General features: G+C 39.4%; 1 protein-coding gene across 1 annotated transcript in view; it reads right to left on the bottom strand.

Annotated features, from left to right (window-relative positions):
- PSMB2 (proteasome 20S subunit beta 2) overlaps window positions 1-16,090 on the bottom strand; it is a 34,694-nt gene extending 18,604 nt beyond the window's left edge. The window contains exons 1-3 of the mRNA XM_084872382.1: window positions 15,867-16,090; window positions 10,334-10,456; window positions 7,884-7,954 (exon numbers count right to left, since the gene is read on the bottom strand). Of these exons, the coding sequence (XP_084728508.1) occupies window positions 7,884-7,954; window positions 10,334-10,456; window positions 15,867-15,957 (285 nt within the window). The 5' untranslated portion in view covers window positions 15,958-16,090. The remainder of the gene's footprint in view (window positions 1-7,883; window positions 7,955-10,333; window positions 10,457-15,866) is intronic.
- Between the last annotated feature and the right edge of the window lie 520 nt (window positions 16,091-16,610).

Raw genomic sequence — 16,610 nt, 5'->3', positions numbered from 1 at the left:
ATATGGTTTAAAGCAATCTTAAAAGTTCAGGTAAACTGGAACTTCCAATGGCAAACACCCTATATAATAAAGCTGTAATATGCAAATTGACCATCATGCCCTCACAAGATGGCCACCTCCATGCAGTCACAAGATGGCCACCACAAGATGGCTGGTAAGGGAGGGCAGGTGGGGGCAAACAGGCCAGCAGGGGGAGGCAGTTAGGGGCAACTTGGCCAGCAGGGGAGGGCAGTTAGGGGCAATCAACCTGGCAGGGGAGGGCAGGTTGGGGGCAGCCAGGCCTGCAGGCAGAAGCAATTAGGGGCAATCAGGCAGGCGAGCAGTTGGGAGCCATCAGTCCCAGATTATGAGAGGGATGTCTGTCTGCCCGATCCCAACCAGCAGTCAGACATCCCCCAAGGGGTTCCAGATTGGAGAGGGTGCAGTCTGGGCTGAGGGACACTCCCCCTTAGGGCACAAATTTCATGCACCAGGCCTCTAGTTTAAGGAGTAAAAGCATGTTACCCTGGCCAGGTGGCTCAGCTAGTTAAGAGTGTCATCCTGTATACTGAAAGGTTTCTGGATGATTCTCATTTAGGGCACAAACCTAATGGGAGGCAACCAATAGATGTTTCTCTTTCACACATTGATATTTCTCTTTCCCTTCCTCTCTCTCTAAAAATCAGTAAGAACATATCCTTGGGTTTTTACTAAGCAAACACAATACTTTGCAGCTCCTGGCTTAACCCATACCATGATAGGAAATCATACAATTTTCAAGACACAAGTTTGAAAAGTATACAAATTTAGACCAATTACCTATATTGCTCTACCTCCACTGTGAATAGGAAAGATGCTTTAAGTGGATACTTGGCATTATGGGGTTGCATAATCCCAGCCGCCCAATAGCATCATTCCATTCAACCAGAACAGGGGGTTCTCTCTGCTCACAGCAGGCATCCAACAGGGTAGCACATATATGCTCTCTGAGTGAGAAAGCAACACCATCTCACATATAACCCCCTGGAGAGAGATGAGGAAGGGGAGGGGGAGGACTTTACACCTGCAAACTCCTAACTCTATCAGCACTAGGGTTGGGAAAAACAGCACATACTTTTTAAGAAGGAGGAAATAAAAGGTTTCCTGATAAAGCCAGTAACTTTCAAAGAAGAATCTTCTTAAGCCATTTTTCCTTAGGAGAGAGTCTAGTAAGTATAATGATTCAATATCTAAGTCTTTATCTTCCAAATTGACTGTCAAGCCCTAATGACAGTATAAGCAAACTGCTTAAAAGGGCAGCTATCAGAATTCTTATTCTTCTAGTAGAAAAACACTATAAGCATAAAGTATTGTCATATTAATCAAGGCATCTCAATTTATTTATTTTTAAATATATTTTATTGATTTTGTACAGAGAGGAAGGGAAAGAGATACAGAGTTAGAAACATTGATGAGAGTCATCGATCAGCTGCCTCTTGCACACCCCCTACTGGGGATATGCTTGCAACCAAGGTACATGCCCTTGACCGGAATCGAACCCGGGACCTTTCAGTCCACAAGCCGACATTCTATCCATTGAGCCAAACCGGTTTCGGCGAGGCATCTCAATTTCAAGGCACATTTGTCCCCGGGCCTTTGGGTAATATAAGTATCTCCAATGGGGCAGACATGACCTCCCACCTATCCTAAGAGACTCCTTCCTGTGAGACATGACCTGGGATGCACAGTGTTTTGCCATATCATTGAATACCCATCTAAACATAGCCATATGTTTTCAGTTTTTACTTTATGTCCTAATAGGGTTGGGAGACAAAAATAATTAACAGACATATAACTTTGGCCCATTATAAAAATACTAATTGCAGTTTCATAGAAAAGAAAGTTGCTCTCCAGGACTAATAGAACTGCTATTTGTACTAAATTCCATGAGTTTTATGATGAGCATCTTGATTTTCTTTTTTCAATTTCCCCCTCACCAAAAGTAAGCCAGCTCTGTCTGTCAAGATGCCCAGGCTATGTGGCAGCAGTGTCAAAGGCTGCCATTTGCTTCAAGGCACTGCCATCTGCGGCAGCACAACTTTTTGTCTCCGGAAAATAAACACATCTGCCTTTGCCAGTGTCCTCCCACTGTGCCGCCCATCTGGAGCAGGTGAGCTGGAAGGCAAGCTTGGGCATGGGTGAGAGAGGGGCGAGTAGGGGAGATAAGGCCTCAAGGGAGATGGCACTTGGAGGAAGAAGGCAGTGCTGTGTCATGTCACATCCTGCTAACCACATTTGCCAAACAGCATGTGAAATTACCCTTGTTAGTGACATTTTAATCACATGTAACAAAAGCTGGTCATATTTAGGGGACAAGACCTAAAAAGTCAAGGTTTTACCTGAGCCATCTGTTCATAAGGTCACATGACTTCACAATATCAATATAAATAGATGATGTCTTTGTGCCAGTCACCAAAGGCAAGAGGACAATAACTCTAATGGTCAGAATAGAAGGTTCAAAACAATGGGATTCTTCCAGGACAGGAGCACACTATACATGTCTATTAACTAGACCAGTGGTCAGCAAACTCATTAGTCAACAGAGCAGCAAACCGCGGCTCGCAAGCCAAAGTTTGCCAACCACTGAACTAGACCAAACACACTTAAATTCAAGCGAGAGTCCTGGGACAAATCATGGTCACTTCTGGAAATGACATTTTCCTACATATTCTCTCCCTTTCACTGAAAAACAAAACAAAACAAATTCAAGTCTAATTATGGTCTTGACAACAGATCTTTAAATGGTACTATTTGGAAGGGTAGAAGAAACCATAAAAATTATCCAATCAAATTATTTCTTTCTCCCAAGGTGTCCCACTAGTTTTCAGGAGAGCTAGTGCTAACCTCCTGGAACAAGGCTCTTTCAACGATACCACTAGTTTTTAACCTTTGATGGGAAGGGATAGTGAAGACACTTTTTCAAATAATATCATGAACAGAATCCCAATACATAAAATAGATACAAGTAGAGCTGATATATATGAAGCAGAACTAAGTTTTGCCACACTGGCCTTCCTTGGTGAGATTTCTGAGGCTGCTTCATTGAATCAAATTTGAAAACCACTATATGAGGCTGGGTATGTTTTTCCAACTTATTATTTCTATTGTTTGCTTACTAATCATTTACAAGTATAGACCTATAAAAAGACAAATCACTAAAGGCTCACCAAGCACTTGAGAAAAAGTGCTATCAAAATTCTTTGGCCAGTGAGTAACAGTGGGAAAATCCTGAAGATTACACACAATGGAGGCCAGCATTCTGCTCTAAGCCAGCAATATTCAACTGGTGTGCCCCAAGAGCCACGTTGAGTGCTGAAAGAAGTTGTACAACATGCACTAACTAACTATTTAGTCAGACACAGACCTCTTTTCCCTTAGATTGTCAAATTAAAGAATGACAACAGTCAACACAACAATAACCATTCAGTGGGAAAGAATCAAAAGTGTATCTATTTTTTGTCAGATCAACAAAAAATATATTTTTTGGTGTGCCACAGAATTTCAGTACTTAGTTTATGTGTGCCATGAGATGAAAAAGGTTGAAAATCGCTGCTCAAAGCCTTGCCACAAACATGACATTCCTCAAGGATATTAGATTTCACTGATTCATAAATCAGTCTCCACATATGTAAAATAGAGATCTTGGTAGATAATAACAAAATTTTAAGGCATTAAGATGGGCTATACCAAATATGCCATTAATTCATTTTAAGCAACAAATGTCTCCATTGCTTATCACTCTCCCTTTTATAACCAAATAATCCAATCACAAGGAAAATTTAAACAAGCCTCCTGTGAACTATCCCTAAAAGTCATCATAAATTTCTCAAAATAATCCTGTTAAAAACCCAAACAGCAGTTCTTAAATGATGGAGTCACTTATGAAATATCTACTATTTTTTCCAAAGAGATATCATTCACTCATTCCAAATATATTTTATTAAACCAATGGTTAATTCTCAGTTCTCCTAATTTGCCACATATGATCACCCCTTCCTTCTTAACAGATAAAAAAAGTGAAACTCAGCAAACGTAATTATTCAAAATCATACAAATAGTACGAATCAGAGAAGAGACTGGAATCTGGCATATTTGCCTTTAAAATCCATGCTCAAAAAGCCTCATAAATATTCAAAATTGGGGAGTCAAACCCATAGCAAAGCCTAATTAGCGCTTTTCTTGCTCTTTAGGGTCTAACCAGAAGCAGACCAACTTAAATGTACACATGCATTTAAATAAAGACTAAACGGAAAATTCTTGATATTTCCCTGAATCTGTCTTTTTTCATGCTGATCTAAGATCTGTAATTCTATCATGAAGTTACACCCATTCATTAAAAACACATTAATAAAATTCCCTTCCAGTGTATAAATGCATAATAACACTTTCAGTGGTATATGGAAACGTAATTGGATGACATTTATTTACCAAATTTATTGAATACCAACAATGGGTACATATCTATACCTTATCTATATAATCCTATATGGAGAGCTTGGCATTTTAATAGAACTGAACATTTTATGTTTTTCCAAATGCACAAACATTAGTTCAATAACTAATATAGAAGAGAGTATAAAAGAGTATGGTATTTGAAGTTAGAATCCTACCTCTCGGCCTTTTGTGCCTTTGATATACCTGGATACATAAGAGAAATATTTAACCTCTCTACTAACCAGCCTTAATATTCTTGTAAGTAAAATGAGAATTATACTCATTTTATGGTGTCATAATAAGCATTATGTAAGATCACAAATATAACTATTTAGAATAGCACTGTCCAAGAGAATGATGATAAAAATGCTCTCTATCTTCAATGTCTAATATGGTAGCCATTAGCCACATATGTTTATTGTGTACTTGAAAAGTGGCTAATGTAACTGAGGAACAAATAGTTTTTTATAGAAACAAAAGTTTACCTCTCACTCAAAATTCAGGAGACCTTCACTTAGGAAGTGAATTTTAAATATTATTTAACTTTAATTATTTTAAATATAAATAACCACATATGACTATTTCTTACCACACTGGACTGAGTAGATCTAAAACAAAGCCTAGCACATAATAGATTATCAATGTTTGTTTATTTCTATTTTCTCTATCAATCAGTAATTCTTTTAAAAATATATTTTTATTGATTTCAGAGAGGGAGAGAGAGGGAGATAGAGATGGAAACATCGATGATGAGAGAGAATCATTGATCGGCTGCCTGGGGACTGAGCCTGCAACCTGGGCATATGCCCTTGACTGGAATCAAACCCTGGACCCTCCAAAGGCTGACGCTCTATCCACAGAGCCAAACGGGCCAGGGCATCAATTATTTTTTTTTATAGCCCTCTCTTTACTAGCAGATCAGTTCAACTAAAATAGCACAACAAAGAACCTCGCATTGGAGACTAACTTATAGCTATTAAATTGCTTCTTCAGCCAAACAACAGCAGCAGCATAAAAGCAAGTGATTTATTAATTAGATGTATATGCTATACACTATGCTAACAGCTTTGCATGATTATCCCACTTGGTATTTATAATAATTCTATGAAGTAGTACTATTATTTTTTAAGTAGGAAAATTAAGCTTAGCACCAGTCCAACGACACACAGTCAGCAAGTCAGTGAGCAAAGATTTAAACTCAGGCAGTCTAATTCCAGAGACTACACTTAATTACCATGCTAACCTGCTTTCCTCTTAAAAAAAACAGTTTACATAAGATTATGTACTCTGTAATAAATAAATGCCCTCCCAACCAAATACCACCACCAAACACATACATGAGTAACTGGAAATGTAACAATTTCAGTTACAGAGACAAAGTTATGCATGCTAAAATAAATCTCATGTCCTAACTGGTGTGACTGTGTAAATGTACCAAATCTAATGACTTTGCACTTATCAGGAAGACTGAAAAACTATCATCGTCTTTCTCTTCAGAACAAAATCACTAAACCATGAATTCATATTTAGAACAAATAACCTATTTTGGTAAGTGTGGGGAACAGGGATTGGACCTAGAAACACAAGGCAAAGATAGTCAATATTTACTAGAGCCCTATGTCACTGTCTATACAAAATATTTATTAAGACATCAAACATTTCTGCTAGGAGATTAACTGGATTCACTCCATTTGCATGAAGCACATCGCCGCTCTTATCTTAATTCTAAAAGAAGCTTAATTCACTTAATGTGCAGCATTTATGAAAAAATGTTTATTGTGCCCAAAGTTGGAATTCTTATTCCAGTTCTGCCTGACAGGTCAGAGGAATATTTTACACAGAAAGCCACAGCATATCCTATTGGATTTTATAGGAACTTCTGGGTAGCAAAAAAAAGTCCTATCTGACCCATTTTCCTTTCTCATGAAAGAGTGACTAAGAAAAGGCCACTGACTTTTCATCCAGATAAAACAAAGTATATAAAATTATCTCCGCCTCCCAACCCATCATGTCTCTGGCTTCTCTTTAAACTTTATGATCCTTTGAATCGCACAAATCCTTCAATCAAAGTTAGCATTGAGAAAAAGTTCTATTATTGAGAAGTTCTCAATCTAGTATTATTAGGCACTAGAAAACAAACTGCTTTACAGATATGTAATAAGTTAACTTAAAAAAAATACCATGTGTACTTGTTTAGATTTCTGTCATAACTCAGCTTAAGCAAGTGTGGATAAAGCTAAAATTGTTAATAAAAAATATGAACAGCACCAATTTTTTAGAAACACTACTGAAAAACTAAGGAGCTGATTAAGGCAGAACAGTCAAGTAATTATGGCACCATTAGCATAGCTTTGCCAGCACTGTGTGACCTGGAGTTAGTCCCTTTGCTACTTTGTACCTTTCATTTCATATCAGTGATAGAGATTTAGCCACTATATATCTCAATGGGATATTGAACAGATTAAATTATTAAGCAAAAATGCTTTGGGCAAAAGTCATATGAATGTAAATATTAAGACACAAGCATTCATTTTCCTAGCACTCCTGTAGGGTTAGGAAGTTATCTCGATTTCATAGCTGAGTAAATAGGCACAGGGGGTAAGGTCACATGGTAAGGCTCCATTCACTTAGTCCCTGTGGGAAGGAAACGCACACCTTTAGCAATCATATGAACTTTCCTGGCACATCCTGCACAAACTTTAATACATTCAATCCCTAACTTAATGTTGCATCTTTTAACATGCTAATGATGGAACAAAGATAACTATGAGATAGCAACAAGGCCAGAATAAGCAAGGAGGAACAATTCTGTGTGCTTTGACCAGAATAGTCATAGAAAGACAGACAACCTCAAGATAAAATTTCCATTATTATTTTTAAGATTTCACTTCTACTAACATGTGGGGATCTTCAACTATAGGAATTAAGCAACATGGTTTGCTATAAAAACACTTTGAAAATTTTAAGCCCGGCCCATTTGGCTCAGTGGATTGGATATTATCCCATACACTAAGAAGTTGCTGGTTCGATTCCTGGTTAGGGCAAAAGCCCAGGTTGTGACTGGGTTTTGGGCTCGATCCCCAGTAGGAGGCATGTAGGAGGCAGCCAAATGATGTTTCTCTCTCTCTCTCTCAAATCAATAAAATCATATTTTAAAAAAAGAAAACAATTTTAAAAAGCTATCACAGGACTTCATGTTGGTCGGTGTGCACCATCCAAATTCTCTGGACTATATTTGCATTCTAGGCTTAAATTAGCAACCACATAGAAAGAGAAAAGAAATCCAAAAAGACTAAATAATGAATGAGTAACAATGGGAAGGGCTCAGGAAAGCCAAAAAATGGCAAAAGTACTACTCATATATAATGAAATATAAAAGAAGCACAGAAGGTTTTTCTGCTCTTATCCAGGCTGCCTGCTATATTGCTTACCCGACTCCGAAGACAGTCAGCCAGGTTTCGGCGTGTGAAATTAGCTGCTGCTGTGGGAGACAATTCATAACCTGGTACAAGAGATAAATAGTCATACTTAAAGGAAAGTAGAAGGAATAACAGTACCCCAAATCATTCCACTACTCCTACTCTTACAGTCTGCCACCCTTTGTACACTCAAGAATATATAAAGTACACAGAATAAGGAGTACAATCTTACTCTTGTCCCTTTCCCAGTCTAACAGTTGTGAAATAGCTGATTCATAATTCTTGGATACAAAACAGAACCAAGGTGACATTTAACTATTCTAGCTTGCTTAAGCTATTTATTTATCAACAGACTGTGGTTTCTTCTGTAGAAGGAAAAAAAAGTACAAATATATAGGTGTTAAAAAACACAAGAAAGAGGTCTTGAGATGCCAAATTTTTTGTTGTTGTTAAAAAATATCCTCACTGGATATTTTTAGAGAGTAGAAGGGAGAGAGACACATCAATTGGTTGTCTCCCACACGCTCTCTAACCAGGGCAGGGGATTGAACCTGCAACTGAAGTATGTGCCCTTGACTAGAATCAAACCCAGGACCCTTCAGTCTGGGGGTCAATGCTCTACTCACCAAGCCAAACCAGCTAGGCAGCTCAGTGGAGAGTATCTACCCTCGGACTAAACGGTCCTGGGTTCGATTCCAGCATGTGATTAGATTATTCCCCACAACATTTTAAACAACAGTGTCATATCAGGAAGATTTAGATTAAAATTCTAACAAATATTTACGGAACGGTTATGTTTCAGGGTCTATGCTAGGAGCTTTCACATATATTAATAAATTTCATCCTCACAAATCTATTAGTTCATACTAAATCATACTGGAAGCAACTCTAAACAAGCAGGAATACTTTTCAATTCTCCACCTAATCCCCTAAACACAATTAAGGATTTAACAGTTACCTTAAAGGCCGAAAAGTCTGATATTTGATCACAGCATAACCCTAACCCTAACCCTAATCCTTATTTTAGCTCAGTTCTTAAACTTTAATATACATAAGAATTACTACCCTGTTTCCCCGAAAATAAGACAGTGTCTTATATTAATTTTTTCTCCCAAAGTTGTGCTAGGTCTTATTTTCAGGGGATGTCTTATTTTCGGGGAAACATAGTATGTAAGGTGGCAAATACAAAAATACACTTGACAGATAATTTAAATTCTTGTTTAAAGAATTTAAATTTTAACCAGAGGTGATCTTTGTATTACTCAGACTTCATATTCTAAAACCTATGTAACAAACAACTCTCTCAATTCTTGTTTACTGTTCTTCCCTCTCCCAGGATAGGTAGTTAAGTACTACTGATGTAACTACTATAGTTCAAAAACATTATTGGCATCCTTCACCTGCCATGTACGCATAAAGTAGAACCACTAAAAAATAATTCTTACAAGATTCTACTTGCTTAAGCCTAAGTACATATGCTTTAGGTTCCTGACTGGTGGGGACTGAGCCTTATTCATCTTTGAACTCTCTGTGGTACTAGGCAGAATGTTTAACAGAGATGAGGCCCTCAAAAATATTTATGAATTGAATACATGATGTTAAATTTGCTGTCTAAAAGACTACATGAGTGGATATCTAATCATACAATTATATTGAAATTAAGTCCCTTCACAGCTTCACATTATACCAGTGCTGTGTACAAAGTGTTATTGAACTGTGAAGTAACTGGAAGTAAAATTCTTTCTGCTAAAGTGTCACTATAAATGTTCCTGAATCAAAGGACTAGTGGCTCATACTATTTGATAGGGAGCTTTCCTAGTGAATAAAAGTTCATTAGCCCCTGAGAGAACTCACAAAACATCTCACAAAAAACGTAATTATCTTCCTTGACAAAAACATGCTGAAGTGGCAAGGCAGGACTCTTTTATGACATAGTAAAACTCCTAAAATTACATAGAGCTTTAAGTTTCCAAAGCATCTGCATACATACTATTCATTAATATTACAATTCCATTTTAGAGATAAGGAAAGTAATTAAAATGGTTCCTTTTTCTGAATTTTTATAGAAAATCTTTACAATCTCAAGAAGAGTCTAAAAGTAAGGTTTCATTTTTTTTTGGTTTAATATATTTTATTAATTTTCTTACAGAGAGGAAGGGAGAGAGATAGAGAGCTAGAAACATCGATGAGAGAGAAACATCGACCAGCTGCCTCTTGCACACCCCCTACTGGGGATGTGCCCGCAACCAAGGTACATGCCCTTGACTGGAATCGAACCTGGGACCTTTTAGTCCGCAGACTGACGCTCTACCGCCGAGCCAAAAAGTAAGGTTTCAAAAATAGGAAGACTCAAATAAACCTATGACCACATTGGTCTGCCCATGTGTAGAAGTGCCAGTAGAGAATATTCAGTTCAAAGTTAAAAACAAATCAACCAAAGCTACTTTCTAAGTGTTACCCACCATTTCGCATCTTATAAAGTTGCACATTTTTCTGAATGTATTCTGCAAACTGTACAGTGTCTCCAGCCTCTCCAACACATAGGAGTAAGATTTTTTCACTCATCTTAAACATCTTGTCATGGTCTGCTCAAAGAGAAACACAGCATTAGAAATTATCTTATCAAAAATTTACTATTATAGAGCAATAAACAAACATTTATCAATTACTACATTGATAATTTGACTAATTACTGGTTTTAGAAGACTCTCATGGGCAACCATATTAATCACTTTCCCTCTCCATGTTACAATCACTAGTATATTTTATTAATTTTCAATTTCAGGTGGTGACTATACATGAAAGCTGACAATTAAAAATATAGTTAAAAACATTTAAAGGCATTTAAAATGCAAAGAACAGAATCAATCAAAGAAACTGAAGGACTCACAAGCCAAGGGCCACTATTTTTAGGCTCATGATTACAAAGCTTTAAAATGTCTCTACAAATACAAATGTTAGTTATTATATTTACACACATACAAAAGCATATATGAAAAGAACTGGCACTATCGATACAATTAAAATTAAGGAGCCACCTCAAGAAAAAAAATAAATCACCTTAAAAAAGTAAACCACCTCCTTTTCCAAAGAAAAAAGAAAAATAAATGATTGCAAAAGCAAAAATTCTAACAAATATTACAACACTAAGTTATTTTAAAACACCTCAAAAATCCCAGTACTCCAATCTTATCTAGGTGAACCAGACTCATTCAGATTAGACAGATAAATATTCAGATAGCAATTAGTGCCTAAGGAAGAAAACTCCATATTCAGTCAAGCTTCAGAAAGCTTAAATCTCCCTATCTTAACTCTCACTTTCACTTTCCATTTTTCAAATAGTGCTGAATAATCTTCCCTGGGAGACATGTTTCCTGTTTGAAGGCATCTAAAATATCAAAATCCCTTAAGAGGATTTAAAGAACAAAATGCTACAAATACAGTACTTTTCTGCAAGTGTCTGAGTTGTAGATACCAGTAATATGGCTTAAACCTTGCAAACACATACACACACACTCTCACATTCAGTGCTTATAGACAATATCAAATTGCTTTGAAACTCCTAAACAAACCCATTTTTCTTTTGTTACAGACTACAGATTTAAAGACTGTTAGTTTGCAAACTTTTTTTTTTTAAATATATTTTATTGATTTTTTTACAGAGAGGAAGGGAAAGAGATAGAGAGTTAGAAACATCGATGAGAGAGAGTCATCAATCAGCTGCCTCTTGCACACCCCCTACTGGGGATATGCCCGCAACCAAGGTACATGCCCTTGACCGGAATCGAACCCGGGACCTTTCAGTCCCCAAGCCGACGCTCTATCCATTGAGCCAAACCGGCCTCGGCAGTTTGCAAACTTTTTAAAAAGGATTTTTTTTTTTTTTTTAACCTATAGCTGTATTATCTATGCAAAGAAAAAAGACCAGAAAGGTATTAGATGCCACTGGCATCTAAGTCTTGCTAGTAGCAAAAGTATGGTCAATTTTTATTTCCTTATCAGTATTTCCTAAACTGTCTATATTTAATATGTATCATTTTTGTAAGAAAATATCTATAATAATAAAAGCATAATATGCAAATTGATCGAACGACCAAACAGGAGGACAACTGTCCTGACAATCTTCCGGACGACCACGCTATGACATGCACTGGCACCAGGCCAGCCAAGGTGGGTGTGATGCAATTGGTTGGGGGCCCCGCCATTGACCTGCAGAGGGAGGTGCAGGCCACCCTCGGTGGGGCAATTGATGGGGGGTAAAGAGGGCCTCCATGATTGATCACTCCAAAGAGGGAGGCCCAGGCCACTGGCCAGTGACACTCTGGCAGGTGTGCAGGGCCAGCCAGCAATTGCCCTGCAGAGGGAAGCCCAGGCCAGCCAAGCAATTGCACCCCATGCCTGTTGCCAGTAGAGATGGCAAGCAGTGGCAATGGCAGGAGTAGGGCCAGCTGCTGGCAGCTGGGGGAAGGAAAGTCCTAATAGGCCCTGATTGCCAGCCAGGCCTAGGGACCCTACCCGAGGGGTTTTGGATTGCAAGAGGGCATAGGCTGAGCTGAGGGACATACTCCCCATGCACAAACTTTGTGCACCTGGCCTCTAGTTACTTAATAAGTTTGTACTATTTTCATAGTGAGAATAAAAGCTGTTCTTATTTTTTGGGGGGGAAAACTTGTTTATAAAGCATTTATGAAGAAACTAGAGGCCCGATGCACGAAATTTGTGCAAGGGACTCAGCCCTCACAGCCCCAGCTTTGTCCCAAACGTCATTTACTGTCTGATCTAATTAGCATATTATGCTTTTATTATTATAGACTAGAGGCCTGGTACACGAAATTCATGCACTGGGGGTGGGGGTGGGTGTCCCTCAGCCCAGCCTGTACCCTCTCCAATCTGGGACCCCTCAGGGGATGTCTGACTCACAATCGGGACTGCTGGCTCCTAACTGCTCACCTGCCTGCCTTCCTGATTGCCTCTAATCGTTTTTGCCTGCCAACCTGATCACCCCCTAACCGCTCCCCTGCAGGCCTGATTGATGCCTAACTGCTCCCCTGCCAGCCCGATCACCCCCAAATGCCCTCCCCTGCTGGCCTGGTCACCCCAGTGGAGGCAGCATGGAACTGTGGCTGCAGGCACACAGAGTAGCCAGCCCTACCCCGCTGTGCACACCACTATCTTGTGATGGCATTAAGGTGTGAGGGTTAATTTGCATATTACCTCTTTATTATATAGGATGCTAAAATTCTAGGTTAAAATGCTAAAGCTGTTCAATTCTAAAATGAACTTAATACAAGGCCAAAAATGTTTTTAAACACCTATTGCCTGCCCAGTGAGTAGTGAAGGGAGATATTAGGCCATATTAATAAGCAAGTACTCTCTGGGAAAACTGGAAGTATCATTCTCATTTTATACTTAGTAGAAAAAGAATTCCAAAATATTATTCATTTGCAGCATTCTTGCCTACCCTACACAAATTTCTTCATGAGCCCTGGCTGGTTTGCTCAGTGGTTAGAGTGTATTAGCCCAAGGACCGAAGGGTCTCAGTTTCGATTCCCAGTCAAGGGCCTGTACCTTGGTTGCAGGTTCCCTGGCCCCAGCAGGGATGCATGCAGGAGGCAACCAATCAATGTGAGACACATCAATGTTTCTCTCTCCTCTTCTCCCCCTTCCCCTGCCACCCTCCCTTCTACTCTATAATGAATGGAAAAAAATATCCCCAGGTGAGGATTAAAAAGGAAAGAATTACTTCATGAAATAAAAACAGGGAAAAGTCCACAAAAACATTGTCCACAAAAAGTTCCCTCAAAACATTGATTTTAGAGGGGAAAGGGAGAAAGAGAGAGAGAATTATTAATGTGAGAGAAACATTGATCAGATGGAACCTATAGCCCGGCTATGTCCCCAGACTATAAGATCCTTTATGTATGGGACAATGCTCCAACCAACTGAGCCACACTGGCCAGGGCTATCACAAAAATAAATAAATAAATAAATAAATAAATAAATAAATAAATCAGAAAAGACCATATGGAAAATTAGACAGTGAGTTTGACTGCAATTACTTCTAAATATTTTTAAAGAATTAACTCAAATTCACTTTTCTTCCACACTACAGTGGTCTTTTCTTTGAATACCTATAGAACTTATTTGCAAAATCACCAATTTAAAAACTAACCTAATGGGTGGTGGACATACAGATCTTGTAACATAGAAACCCACACCTAAAACCTATATGTTCATGTTGACAAATGTTATCCCAATAAATTAAATAAATAAAATTTTAAAAAGAAAAAAAAACCCAACCTAACCTCATACTTACTAGTGATATCTTTTATCATACAAAATCATCTTGTATTTATTTCCTTGTTTTCTTTTTTTTTAATATGTTTTCATCGATTTTAGCGAGCGAGAGAGAGAGAGAGAGAGAGAGAGAGAGAGAGAGAGAGAGAGAGAGAGAGAAAGAGAAAGAAGGGGCCAGGGAAAAAGAGAGAGAGAAACATCAATGATGAGAATCATTGATTGGCTGCCTCCTGCACATCCCCTACTAGGGGATCAAGCCTACAATCTGGGCATGTGCCCGGACTGGGAACAAACAGAACCCTGGGACCTCTGGGTGCATGAGACAATGCAGACTTCCTCTCAAAACAAATATACTCCCTTGGGGGGGATGGTTTACAAATAGAACTTCTATAAACTAGTTATACAATTTTATGTAGTAATTTGACTTGAGGAACAATCCATAAAATAGATGTTTTACAAACCACTTTCAGATCTCTCTTCTTCAGAAAGACCAAAACTCAAGCAGAGTCCCTCATGGTTCTTTCCATCACCCCAAGTGATGACCATCTGACAATCAAATGCCTGTCACTTAAAAAAGCAGTGAAGGACACTTTTTATCCTTTGTTCACATACATACTTCAGGAAACCACAGATTTAGTAATTTTTCATTCTTTAAACCCAAGATGAACTATTATCTGCCCTCAAAGCTTTCCCTAATCTCTAGAAACAGAAAGATCTCTTCTTACTCCTGATTACCTAAAAACAATCTCTTCTATCTCTGTTCTACCTCAGAAGTTTGATTGCACTTTTCTTATGCAGCATACAGTTCTAGCTTGTGCTTTATTTAAACACATATCTGAGTCCCTTGTTAGACTGTAATATAATAGTGTTTATCTTAAAAGGTTACATGAAATTAATGGAAATCACTTAAAACAGCACCTGATACATAAGTGCTTAGTGTTATTACTACCGAGTACTGTATTTGTTATTGTGCTGAGCATTTGCACAAAACTTTTTCACGCAACCCCCCTTCCCCCCCCGTAGCAAGCTTGTGATTTAACAGATTTTTATGAGTTTGTTTCTTCCAAACTGACCACAATTGCCAGGAAGCAAGACCTCAAATACTCCCTGATTTAACAGGTGAGGAAATCGGGGCACTGCGAAATAACTTATGCAGTCATAAAGTAAATAGGTGACAGGGCACTAGTCTCTGAACTCCACCAACTACTTCAATATAAGAAAAACGCGACAGCTAGTGTCCTGGAAAACGAGGATCTGAGCTGAGACACAAGGAGGATACAGGCAGCAGAAGAGAAATGTCAAGTTTCCAGTCCCAGTCTCACGCTGCCCATGATCCCACCCCATGCTGCCAGCAAACTAACTAAGCTCATTAGCAGCGACATCAGTAATTTCTGGATCTAGGGAGCCTGGTACTCGGCAGGTGCTAAAAACTTAAAAACGGAATTCCCTTAGGCAACTCTCGCCTGGAGCGCTTTCAGCGAAGGCCAGAGCAGAGCACTGCCCAAGGAGGCCTGAGAGGAGCGAATGGTACGGTCCTACGCCTGTCTGCTAGCCTCCTAATTCTAAAAAGAAAGCAAGTGGTGATCCAGGCAGGGTTCCGGCTCCCGGACCTCCCTTGTATTCACTCAACACCCCGCGAACTTCCTCCCGGATGCCCCTGCACCCAGGCCCGGCCGGGCCTCCCCTGTCTCCGCTCACCGTCCTTCATCTGGACAATATTGCTAGCGGCCACCCGGTCGGAGGCGACAAGGACGTAGTCGGGGCCCTGGATGCCGATGAGGTACTCCATGCTGGCGGGAGGCCGGGGGCTGGAGGCGGAGGCTCCACAGGACGCGGGATTCGCCGGCTTCTCGGCCTCACCGGTGAGACAGCACGGCAGACCGCAGTTTCACTTTACGCAGGCCGCGCGACGGCCCCGGTTACCGGCGCTCGCGGATGACGTAACACTATCGCGAGCGTTGGGAAGTGGGCGTGGCGTCAGGCTAGTCAACCCCGTGCTCGGTCCCGACCTTTGGCTGGGAGGGCTTTGCGGTGCCGGCTGTACCGGCTTTGGCGTTATGTACGGCCAGTTCCTTTAATGATAAATTGAGTTTAACATTCGCTTGGAGATTAAGTCACACACTAGATGTAAAGTGCCGAGCACACGTGGATGCCAAAAAGGCGTGTGTTCCTAGATGACGGTGGCTTGGTAAAATACCTCCCCAAGTCCCTTCCTTACAAATCAGATTGGAGAAAAATAAACTTGACCAGTAGCCCTATTTACGACTTTCACAGAAGTAAAATATGGTCGAGTTAAACATATAAGAATAAAGACTAAAATCATAAAAGCAATGGAGGAAGACAGAATAATTTGATAATCTTTGGAAGTGACATGTGTTTAAAGCATGACAGGGGACCCAGAAACAGGGAAAGTTGGCAATATGGCTACGGAGTGTCTCTTTG

The sequence above is a fragment of the Pipistrellus hanaki genome (genome assembly GCF_964339955.1).
Source record: "Pipistrellus hanaki genome assembly, chromosome: 2".
NCBI classification, from domain to species: domain Eukaryota; kingdom Metazoa; phylum Chordata; class Mammalia; order Chiroptera; family Vespertilionidae; genus Pipistrellus; species Pipistrellus hanaki.
Note: the sequence above shows the minus strand (reverse complement) of the source record. Positions and strands in the feature narration are given on the sequence as shown.